General features: G+C 41.6%; 1 protein-coding gene across 1 annotated transcript in view; it reads right to left on the minus strand.

The window, feature by feature from the left end:
* Window positions 1-1,178: 1,178 nt before the first annotated feature.
* SLC1A3 (solute carrier family 1 member 3) overlaps window positions 1,179-12,941 on the minus strand; it is a 105,514-nt gene continuing 93,751 nt past the window's right edge. Inside the window, exons 8-10 of the mRNA XM_069745948.1 lie at window positions 12,396-12,590; window positions 9,409-9,543; window positions 1,179-5,236 (exon numbers count right to left, since the gene is read on the minus strand). Of these exons, the coding sequence (XP_069602049.1) occupies window positions 5,032-5,236; window positions 9,409-9,543; window positions 12,396-12,590 (535 nt within the window). The 3' untranslated portion in view covers window positions 1,179-5,031. The remainder of the gene's footprint in view (window positions 5,237-9,408; window positions 9,544-12,395; window positions 12,591-12,941) is intronic.

A 12,941-nucleotide genomic window follows, 5' to 3' on the forward strand; every position in this document is an offset into this window, starting at 1 on the left:
GATCCGGACTCATTGCTGAACTTTTCATTGCTTTGTTTCCATCTATTTCTGGGGGGGCTTCTTGAAGTACGTTTGAGGTCATTGTCCTGTTGGAAGACCCAAGACATAGGTCGCAAACCCAGCTTTCTGACACTGCGCACTGTATTGCGACCTAAAATCATTTGGCATTCTTCAGATTTCATGATCCCTTTCACCCAGTCAAGGCACCCAGTGCCAGAGTGCAAGAGCCAGCAACACCACCCCAAAACATCTTGGAACCTCCACCATATTTGACTGTAGGTATTGTGTACTTTTTTGTAGGCCTTATTCCATTTTTGGTAAACAGTAGGATGATGTGCTTTATCAAAAAGCTCTATCTTGATCTTTATTGTTCACTAGATGCTTTCCCAGAAGGATTTTGGCTTATGTGCATGTCCATATGGGCCTGTCAAATGGTCCAATCATCAGCTAGCCTCACAACTTGTGAGCATTAATGCCCTAAAATGATGAAAATAAGACTAAATAGAGGGGCCTGGGCTGGTGTTGGAAATTATTAAGGGGTCTGGTTTGTGGTCTGATTAATTTGGTGTTGGGTCCGGTGTCTAAATTAATTTAAGAGTCTGATCTGAGGTCCAAAATAATTTAGAAGATTGGTCTGGACTATGATTAATTTAAGGGTCTGTTCTGAATTTATCTAGGGGTCTGGTATGAAGTCTAAATTAATTTAGAAGTCTGAGATTAGGTTTGATCTCACATCATGCTTGGAGTTGCATGTACGCTTAGCAACATTATTAGATGACAACTTGGCTATGGATATTCATTTTTAAAATATATATTTTTTGCTCCTTTTTCAAATATTTTTTAATTTCTAATGTTTACATGTTATGATTTCTGTTTTTGCTTTTATCCAAACTTAGTTACCACATTTTAACAGTTTATATTCTCATGTTATTCCACCACACAACCTAATTTATATTTTTTTATAGTTTTTTTTTACTAATTCTTAATTTTTTTCACTTCTTATTCTCTCTCCTACATGTCAGAATCCTTATCTTGTAGGTTACAGTTTTTTATGTATTTCATATGCTTTTTCAAATTCAATTTCGATTCTCTATCAATTCTAAAAAATGAATTTTTTAGATTTGGCTTGATTTTTAAAATAAAAGCATCCAAAAACAATGTGCAAACGAGTAGAATGATTTCTTTTAGAATCTATTTTTTTTTATTGAAAATACACCTACAAAGTACAATTCTTCAATCCACACTGGGTACATGAAAACAGAACCAGTAAAGGACATGTGGAAAGAAACTTCTATCGTACCTGATTCATGAAAACAGTTAGTTACATGACAAATGATTTAAAAAAAAAATTAACAAATAAACGACAATTTTCAACATTAGAATTTTATCAAAATGTTCATAAAGTTCAAAAACAACACGCACAGTTACTCTCTAAAGTTAAGTTTTGTACATAGAATTTTTTTGTATCTATTATAAAAAATATCTCTACTTACATTTCACAAGATCTGTATTTCTCTATTCATATTAGCAAAATATAGCATTTATATTGTACTGTATATCTCTGACTTGTGTAATGCCTGTAGATCTTTTTTTAAAAAGTACCCAGTTAAAACTTTCCAGCGAACGTAGATATTTCTCAGGATAGTACATACTCTGCACTTAAAAAAAAAAAGATCGCTTTTTCTTTTACACAATATATATATACAGAACGGAAATTACATAACCTTTAAAGAACAGCGGCTGAGATACATTTGGGTTCAATGTCTGGTGAGTATTTATATCACATTGAAACTTATGTTAATTAACTCTATCATGATGGACAGAAATGCTCAAACATATTGTGTCTTACTTAAAAACCCAAAGGGCATTGGATTTAAGGGCTCATGCACAGGTCCCATGGGCTGCGATTGGTCAATATTGTGCCCATGTGTTATTCACAAAGGCTTGGCCTCAATCTAAGAGAGAAAAATAGGGCATGCTGTATGGCGTATTATGGAGATACTCTCAATTGCCAAGGGCATGAACCCTACAGAAAAAAATTAAAAAAAAAACTCTTAGTCATTAAATTTGTAATCCTAAGACACATTTTCTCAAGGCACTGGTCTTTCATAATAACACATTCGATCACATGTGCGATTGGTAAGTCAAAATTGCACATGAAGGACATAAATGTTTTTCTCTATGGAGCCAACTTAAGGTTAGTGGTCGCTCCTTGCCAAGAGAAATTTTTCCACCTTTGGGACCAAGACCCTATCTGACCTATATGTAGGAGAGGAGGCATCGCTTTCTCCACTTAGCCTTGATGATGGCTCTTAGGGCCTCCAAACGCTAGATTTTGGAATCGGCGAGTAGGAAAAAGATCCAGTGTGTATGAAGTTCTGGGTAAATAAATATAAAACTTAACATTTAATAGGTTATTTAAAAACTTCAAAAAATTGATCAGTAGAGATAACTAGACGGACCTACGCACTTCGACTGGACGCCTTACTCATGTTGTTGAGTCTTGAGATCATAAATAAGGCATACAGCCGAAACGTGTGGGTCCATCTAATTATCTGTACTTATCTATTTTTTTGCCAGAGTGAATACCTTGGAGTTTTTAAATAACCTATTAAATTTTAAGTTTCATATATATTTACCTGGAACTTCATAAATGCTGGATCTCTTTCCAACTTGCTGATTCCTGTAGGTGTGTCTGCTCCGACCCGATCCGTGTGAACCTTCCCGTACTCTCGTGGTTAAACATCCAGTGTGGTGAGCTGAGAAGTTGTTTTTCACTAGATTTTGGAAGGACTGGTTGATCATCTATCTGAATTGGGAAGGCAGAGATGATAGTAAGCCATCATTGCCTTCTCAATCTCTGACATTCGGATCCCTGCTTCTGCAGCTGCCTAATATTCTTCCATGACATATTCTACTTGTTTAATGTCAACGCACAATACTTTTGTGTTTCTGAGAGATAAGCCACCGCCAAAGGTGTCGGGCAGCAGTTTACTCCTCTATATATATGGTGCGTCGGCTGACCACTAGCTAAGGTGTATGGGAACCTGAAGTATGACCACTCATCCTTTTCTTTTTGGCTGGATAAGTTCCATTTTGGAAAATAGAGAGGTTAGGCAGAACCTCTTCCCATTCCTACAAGGTAGTGAAGGCCCTTTCAACAGTCTGGTCAACAGAGACTATTATCTACATGGACCCATAATGTAATTCTATCAAGGATTCATACATAATCTACAAGCATTTTGGAGACAATCTCCCCTGGATCTACGGGACTATATGTGCCATCATATAGGGCACTGCAATTTGTGTTCATGGGTCTAAATTCATTAACACCACCAAAATCACCACTAAGATGGAATATGACTGAGTCAATTAGAGGAAATAAAAAAAAATACTTTTTACTTTTCACTTTCCAATTATGGCCCGATAGACATTTCAAGTGGGGTCTGATATGTTCCCTGGCAATGAATTGCGGCAACGTTTGAGTCCCATAGAGATAAATTTGATCGGCTATGATCATTTTTTTTAAAAAGGTGAACACACTCTAAGATACTTTTGACTCGAGAGCAGCATCAATAGATTGTAAATAAAATTAAAAAAAGAGCAAAAGGCATACCTGCCACCAAATGTTATTATACTCTGTAAGACGAAGGGAGACAAGTCTGAAGCCTTCAAGTATATCGAAGAAAAATTATCAAAAAATTCCAGCAAAACCCTTCATAAAATAACCATTTTATCATAATGATCTACTTTAATGTTCGGCGAACCGCAGGCACATATATGAGATGGGAAATCAATTTTAATAAAAATACTATATCCCTTTTTTATTGTAGAATTCATAATAATGGTATAACTAAGAGTAGCCTATATTTAAAGGGGGTGTCTACATTGGAAATCCCTTTCAATTGGAGGAATCTGTTAATAATAAACTGATCACAGTATGTTCGAATGCTGGAGCCCCCAGCAAGTGTTCAATTCTCTTACAGTGCCCCCACAGGAGAAATTAAGTATTACAGAGCACCAACTGAAATCAATGCAATGTAGGGGCGTGATGGATCCCCCAGAGAGAATGGCGCTCTCCCCTGTGGATGATTGATGTGGACCCAAAATTGTAAATGTTAACTTAAAAAAATTTGGTCCTCTAACACTTTTTTTTTCTCCTTGGGTAAATTAGAATATCTTAGGTGCCCTGTTTAATAAGTACTCGGGGGTAACTTTAAGGGATGGCTCTAATTTAGGTAGCACAAATCTAGATATCAATTTAACCATTCTTGGGGAAAACAATGGTTTTAGATAGCAGTGACCAATATCAAAATTTAGCATGGGGGGGCCCTACCATGCTTTGACCATCACATGCTCTCTATTTAAGGTCACTCAGCTGACTATATGTTCTCCCTGAACAAAAGGATCTAGTTTTATACCCCTTTTTTTCTAAGGTGCAAAGCCCGTGAAGGACAACTCTTTTCAACATCCCTCTATGTGTTGATGAAAACTTACATAGGACCCCCCCTACCCATTTGCTCCTATAGAAGTTGTATGAACAGCCTTGATGATAAGCAAACCCTTACTAAAGGGTAATCTTTTAATTATTACCAATTATTGTGAAGTCCCACCCTTTAGGACACAGTAGAGGGACTCCAATACAAAATCTTCAAGAAGCCCTCCATCTGTTATATGCCATTTACAATACTTGTGTCTGGTTATGAGGCAGGACTTGGGGCTGATTGTTTCCGCTGTACCCCCGATTGCTACAACCTTGGTTCCCAAGTCATAAAAAGATATATAAAACCCCCATATTATTAAAATAAAACTCTTGTACAAGCATGGTATTTTCATCAGCTGGTTAGCACAAACTGGTCAGAGCCACGTTGGCAAAATATTATTAAAAAATAAAAAAAACGGGTATTGTGGCACCGATGATTGACGGTTGTCTGGCTACAGTTGGCGTCACACTGGCACCAGACGATATGTTTGAAAGTTAAGACAAAATGTAATGAGTGTGTTTCCGGTCAGGAGACGATCGGAGGGCGTCTACATTTTAGTTTCACTGTCTATGGGTTTTTCAGTTTCATTTTCCTGGGAGATCAGCTGGTAGGGTTTCTTCATTTCATTTTCTTCAATCACGGAGTTGCCCATTTCGGCATCACCCTTTTTCAGCTCATGTCTGGACAGATGCTCCACTATTCCAGCACCAAGTGAGTCCCCAAGCACGTTTGTGGTGGTACGAAGCCGGTCCCTGTAATTAAAGATGTAGACCATGAAAGACAAACCCACTCAGTACTTAGGATTTGGGTTACATCTATGTCTAAGCAGAGGAATAGGAGCTCTATAAGAGGCTGAGAATTGTTTTGGCCTTGAGGTGACCTTCCACTGATCCCAACACCTCTTCCCCTTCCATCGACCACTTGGCTGATCTGTGGTCTTCATTGAGCCTTCAGTCCCACCATCCAACACAAGAGACGCTCTCACAAATCACTTAACCATCTGCTCACTCTTTCGATCCTCCTTCTCCTAGTCGCTGGAGACATATCTCCAAACCCCGGCCCCCCATGTTATAGCCAGTCAAACCTCCCAATTGCTACACCCAGAAACCCCTCTAACCTTATTAATATTCCCTGCATGCCTGCTGTCTCTTTCAATTGTGCCCTTTGGAATTCTCGCTCTGTGTGTAATAAACTCTCCTTCATTCATGACTTCTTCCTTTCTAATTCTCTTAATCTCCTGGCTCTTACTGAAACCTGGATCCAGCAGTCAGACACCACTGCTGCTGCTGCTCTTTCATATGGTGGACTACACTTTTCTCATACCCCAAGATCAGACAACAGAGCAGGTGGAGGCGTTGGCCTGCTCCTTTCACCCAAATGTACTTTCCAAGTTATCCCCCAAGTACCCTCACTTGTCTTCCCTTCCTTTGAGGTCCATGTGGTCAGACTCTACGTCCCCTTCTCCATGCGAGTGGCGGTGGTGTATCGTCCTCCCGGCCCCTCTCATCAGTTACTGGATCACTTTGCCACCTGGCTTCCACACTTTCTCTCCTGTGACACCCCCACCCTTATCATGGGTGATTTCAACATCCCCATTGCCTCTCCCCTCTCCCCATCTGCTTCTGACCTTTTATCTCTATCCTCCTCTTTTGGCCTCTCGCAGCATACTAACTCTCCAACACATGAAGATGGAAACTCCCTTGACTTGGTTTTCTCCCGACTTTGCTCAGTGGATGATTTCACAAACTCCCCTCTCCCGCTCTCTGACCACAACCTTCTTTCATTCTCTATCAAGAACTGCCATCCTGCTCAGGTCACCCCCACTTTCCACACTTATAGAAACATACAGGCCATTAACACCCAGAAACTTATGAAGAACTTGCAGTCCTCATTGGCCCCTATCTCCTCCATCTCATGTCCTGATTCTGCATTGAAGCATTACAATGAAACCCTGCAAAGTGCTCTGGATGAAGCTGCTCCTCCTATACATAAAACAACTCGGCACAGACGGCAACAACCGTGGCACACGCTGCAAACACGTTTCCTGCAGCGGTGCTCCAGGTGCGCAGAACGTCTGTGGAGAAAATCTAATCTATCCGAAGATTTCATCCATTATAAGTTCATGCTAAAGACATACAATTCTGCCCTTCACCTCTCCAAACAAACCTACTTCAACACCCTCATCACCTCCCTGTCCAATAACGCTAAACGTCTCTTTGACACGTTCCAGTCCCTACTCAACCCAAGAGAGCAGGCCCCAACCACGGATCTCCGTGCTGACGATCTGGCCAATTACTTCAAAGAAAAAATTGACCACATTCGACAGGAAATCATCTCCCAATCTCTTCATACCATGCACTGTCCTCTCTCCCCCACTGCATCTAGTTCACTCTCTGACTTTGAAGCAGTTACAGAAGAAGAAGTAAGCAGGCTCCTTGCATCTTCTCGCCCGACCACTTGCACCAGTGACCCCATTCCATCACATCTCCTCCAGTCCCTTTCCCCGGCTGTCACCTCTCACCTAACAAAAATATTCAACCTTTCCCTCACTTCCGGTATTTTTCCCTCCTCATTTAAGCATGCCATCATACATCCATTACTTAAAAAACCATCCCTCGATCAAAACTGTGCCGCTAATTACAGACCTGTCTCTAATCTTCCCTTCATCTCTAAACTCCTCGAACGCCTGGTCCACTCCCGTCTTACCCGCTATCTCTCAGATAACTCTCTTCTCGACCCTCTTCAATCTGGCTTCCGCTCTTTACACTCTACTGAAACTGCCCTCACTAAAGTCTCTAATGACCTACTAACAGCTAAATCTAATGGTCACTACTCCATGCTAATTCTCTTGGATCTCTCTGCAGCATTCGACACTGTGGATCATCAGCTCCTCCTCACTATGCTCCGCTCCATCGGCCTTAAGGACACCGTTCTCTCCTGGTTCTCCTCCTATCTCTCTGACCGATCCTTCACTGTATGTTTTGCTGGTTCCTCCTCCTCTCACCTTCCCCTTACTGTTGGGGTTCCTCAAGGATCAGTCCTAGGCCCCCTACTCTTCTCGTTGTATACTGCCCCTATTGGACAAACAATCAGTAGATTTGGTTTCCAGTACCATCTCTATGCTGACGACACCCAATTATACACTTCTTCTCCTGATATCACACCGACCTTTTTAGAAAACACCAGTGATTGTCTTACCGCTGTCTCTAACATCATGTCCTCCCTCTATCTGAAACTAAACCTGTCAAAAACTGAACTCCTCGTGTTCTCTCCCTCTACTAACCTACCTTTGCCAGACATTGCCATCTCCGTATGCGGTTCCACCATTACTCCAAAGCAACATGCCCGCTGCCTTGGGGTCATCCTTGATTCTGACCTTTCATTCACCCCCTACATCCGATCACTGGCTCGCTCTTCTTACCTGCATCTCAAAAGCATTTCTAGAATTCGCCCTTTTCTTACTTTCGACTCTGCAAAAACTCTGACTGTTTCACTTATTCATTCTCGTCTGGACTATTGTAACTCTCTACTAATCGGCCTCCCTCTTGCAAAACTCTCCCCGCTCCAATCTGTCCTGAATGCTGCAGCCAGGATCATATTCCTCACCAACCGTTACACCGATGCCTCTACCCTGTGCCAGTCATTACACTGGCTACCCATCCACTCCAGAATCCAGTACAAAACTACTACCCTCATCCACAAAGCACTCCATGGCTTAGCACCACCCTACATCTCCTCCCTGGTATCAGTCTACCACCCTACCCGTGCCCTCCGCTCCGCTAATGACCTCAGGTTAGCATCCTCAATAATCAGAACCTTCCATTCCCGTCTCCAAGACTTTACACGTGCTGCGCCGATTCTTTGGAATGCGCTACCTAGGTTAATACGATTAATCCCCAATCCCCACAGTTTTAAGCGTGCCCTAAAAACTCATTTGTTCAGACTGGCCTACCGCCTCAATGCATTAACCTAACGATCCCTGTGTGGCCTATTTATAATAAAAAAAAAAAAAAAAAGGTTCCTCGCATCATGTTCTCATACACTTTATGCAGTTAATAGCCCTCTGTGTCTGTACTGCTACATACTTAGGCAGGTAACTGGTTCATGCAGCTTTACATGAACACCTGAGCCTTACACTATCGCTGGTCCGAATAACTAAAGCAATTGTTACCATCCACCTCTTGTGTCTCCCCTTTTCCCCATAGTTTGTAAGCTTGCGAGCAGCAGGGCCCTCATTCCTCCTGGTATCTGTTTTGAACTGTGATTTCTGTTATGCTGTAATGTCTATTGTCTGTACAAGTCCCCTCTATAATTTGTAAAGCGCTGCGGAATATGTTGGCGCTATATAAATAAAAATTATTATTATTATTATTATTGATAATATTCATCCGTTGGGTGTCTACAGCTCATAAGCACATCTATAATTCGCCATGCTAACCGACTACAAACAATTCCTGTATAGTCTATAGCTATATAATACTTCACTTCCACCACCTCCTTCTTTTCTTGATAACCTAAGAAATGTAGAAGTGAGCTGTAAGACTGAGATGGAAGCTTCTATGACTGCAGAATCAGACTACACAGATTGTTTGTAGTCTGTTACTATGGAAATACATAGGTCTGTATGGAGCAGTAGACACCCAGTAGTAGGAGATTTTTAAAAGTAGCAACATATTTGTAAAATTGCTCCATTTTTTAATTTATTTAGATGCATTTGAGAAGTATGAAGTGGTTATTAAATGAACTTCAGCTCTAGGGTTAGTATTACTTGTTTTGTAGGAGATCAGAAGTGGGCATGGTAAAGGAGAACCTAGATCAAATATTCAATATATATCTCAGAGGCTTGATAAGAACTAATTGTAACCTTCCAAGATGACAAAACGATCAAACTTGTCATGCAAATAAAATTTGGGTAAATACTTACAAAAACCAATCAACTGCAATGATCAATGTAATGTCTTCTGTTGGCAATCCCACCGATGTCAGCACAATAACCATGGTGACAAGACCGGCTTGTGGGATCCCAGCGGCTCCAATACTTGCAGCTGTGGCTGTGATACTACCAATAAAGAACAAGTTACCGTATATTTCATACTGAGAACATTGTCAGAAATTCCAAAAATAGTTCATATACACTCATTATACAGTGCCTTTTCCATATTTTCTCACGTTGTACTCACAAACCTAAATTTATTTTATTAGGCTTTTATGTGATAACAACACAAAGTAGCAAGTATTTGTGAAGTGGAAAGGAAATAATACGGGGTTTTCTGATTACTTTAAAAATCTAAATCTGAAAATTGTGACATGCAGTTGTATTCAGCCCCCCAATACTTTGTACCTTTCACTGCAATCACTGCTGCAGTCTTTTGGGGTCTGTCTCTTCCAGTTTTGCACATCTAGAGGTGACATTTTTGCCCATTTTTCTTTGCACACTCACTCTTGCTCAGAGAGATTGGATGGAGGCGTCTGTGAACAGCAATTTTAAAGTGGTGCCACTGATTCTCAATGGGATTTACGTCTGGACTGTGACTGGGCCATTCATGCACATGGATATACTCTGACCTTAACCCGCTATTGTAGCTTTAGCAGGCTGTTTAATGTGGTTGTCCTGCTGGAAGGTGAATCTATGCCCTAGTCTCAAGACTCTAACAGATTTTCCACCAGGATTGCCTTGTATTTTGCTCCATCCACCTTCCCATCAATTCTGACCAGCTTCCCTGTCCCTGTTGAAGAAAGACCTCCCCACAGCAGGATGTCGCCACCACCATGTTTGATGGTGGGGATGGTATTTTCAGGGTGATGTTCTACGTCAGTTGTGCGCCACACATAGAGTTTTACATTTAGCCCAAGAAGTCCTCCTTTGGTCTCATCTGACCAGAGAACCTTCTTCCACATGCTCGCTGTGTCCCCAACATGGCTTTTTGCAAATTGCAAATGGGACTTATTATTAGGGATGGACGGATCCCTGGATGTTCTGGTCTGGCGGGTTCTGCCAAATCATTAAAAAAGTCCAGGTTGGGTACCAAAGAGTATCCGGACCCAAACATCCAGTGTTTGCTACTCTGTCATGTGCATGACAGCGCAGCGAAAACTGACTCTGATGAGCGGTAAAATCATTACTGCCAGTCAGACAGCTGCAGTTACAACGCTGTCAATTGAGACTGCAGCTATGATCGGAGGTAAGAAGCTTACTTCCAGTCACTAGCGTCAGCTGATGGGACTATTGCTCCCATCAGCCAACGCTTGCTGCTGCTAATAACAGCGAGAGTAGTCAGTGACTGATGGAAGTATTCATCAGCTGCTGCCTGCACTCTAGCTAAATAATAAAAAAAGAATCGGCATGGGTTCCTCTGCATTTTTGATAATCAGCCAGGCAAAACTGACAGCTACGTGCTGCAACCCTCAGCTGTCAGCTTTAGCAAGGTTGGTTATCAAAAATAGAGGGGTTCCATGCTGTTTTTTTAAATTATTTATTTAGATCTCAGGTGCCGGCTAATGAATGCTCCCATCAGCCGCCACCTGCTCTCGCTGTTGTTAGTGGGAGCAGGCGTCGGCTGATGAGAGCAGTAGTCCCATCAGCCGACACCAGTGACCGGAGGTAAAAATATGATGGCAGCTGTGGGCTCACACTCATATTTGACAGCATGGGAACCGCGGCTGTCTGACCACCGGTAATGATTTTACCGCCAATCAGAGGCAGTGCTTGCAACTCTGTCATGCACATGACCACATAACAGCGTGAGAAACACTGGGTATTCAGGGGGCCGAACCCAAACAATATCACGGACTTCCTGGTGAAGTCCGTATTTGGTATCTGTGCCCGAACAATAGATGTTCGATACAGATGCTGAACTTTAGTGTTCGGTTTAGCCCATCTCCACTTATTATAGCTTCATTTAAAAATGTCTTTCTTCCTGTCACTCTTCCTTGCAGCCGAGTTTTGTGGAGTATGTTGTGGACTAATAGTTCTCCAGTGGTCAGATTCTCCCCCCTGAGCTGTGGATCTCTGCATCTCCTCCAGTGACTATGGTCCTCTCAGCTGCTTCTCTATTTAGTGCTCTCCTTGCTTATAATGTCAGGTTAGGTGGACGGCCATGTCTTGGTAGATTTGCAGTTGTGCCATACTCCTTCCATATTTGGATAATGGATTGAACAGTGCTCTGTGAGATGTTCAGAGCTTGGGCTATTTTTTTTTTATAACCTAACCCTGCTATACTATTCTCCACAACTTTATCCCTGACCTGTCTGGTGGGCTCCTTCATTTTCATGATGGTGTTTGATCCCTAATGTTCTCACACAAACCTCTGAGGCCTTCACAGAACAGCTGTAGTTATACTGAGAAGAAATGACACACAGGTGTACTCAATGTACTAATTATGTGATTTCTGGAGGCAATCGGTAACTCAGGATTTTATTAAGGGATATCAGACTACAGGGGGCTGAAAACAAATGTACATCATCATTTTCAGATTTATATTTTTAAAATATTTAGAAAACCTTGTGTCATTTCTTTTACACTTCACAAATACGCGCTACTTTGTGTTGGTGTCACATAAAAACCCAATAAAATTCATATATATTTATGGGTGTAGCGTGAAAACTGTTGAAAAGTTCACATTTGATCAACTGTAGTTAAGTTCTGCAATGTATTTGCAATTCTTACATAAGCAGCACAATTCTGCACTTCTCAAAAGAGAAAGATCTGAAATAAGCCGCTTTCGTGTCATAGAGGACATCCTTGGGCGCGGGTATAATAAAGCCTGGCTGTACTTAATGGGTAAAAATCGGGTTATCAATTACATTTGGCACGTTTGAAGAGAATGCGAGAAGATTTCTGCTCTGAAGTCTGCAGAATTGTAAATGGAGCTCTGGAGCAGCGTCGGCTGTTCTAAGAATGGAATCAGTTACCTTATTGTAATAATCTGTCCAAAATTAAGGTCATAATTGTTGACTTGAGCAATGAAAATAGCAGCCAGGGCTTCATAGAGGGCGGTGCCGTCCATATTGATTGTAGCTCCTACTGGTAGCACAAATCGGGTCACCCTCTTATCCACTTTATTATTTTCTTCCAGACACTTGAATGTAATCGGTAAAGTTGCAGAGCTGCAAAAAACAACAACAAAAAACAGTAGATGTGAACGGAACAACAATGATAATAGGGAGGAAAATGGTTCAGGTTTCTTCTGCTACAGTCTGCTTCCTCGCCAGTGATAGAGTAGCCTAAGCTCCGCTACTTGGTTTAGACTTTTTATCCGTAGGCTTTAGGCACCGGAGGATGCGGATCAGAACCACACAGCTCATCGTGGTACTGAGGACACTCTCTTGAAGCCCCTGGACCCCAGTGCAGAATCTGTACAATGTTCCCCATCTACCTTGTCACATTTATAGTACTGGTGTCTTCATAGCTGGCGGAGGATTCTTTGGTCCCCTTCAGACACCAGGACCTGGATGTGA

This window comes from Ranitomeya imitator, chromosome 1 (genome assembly GCF_032444005.1).
Source record: "Ranitomeya imitator isolate aRanImi1 chromosome 1, aRanImi1.pri, whole genome shotgun sequence".
NCBI lineage: Eukaryota > Metazoa > Chordata > Amphibia > Anura > Dendrobatidae > Ranitomeya > Ranitomeya imitator.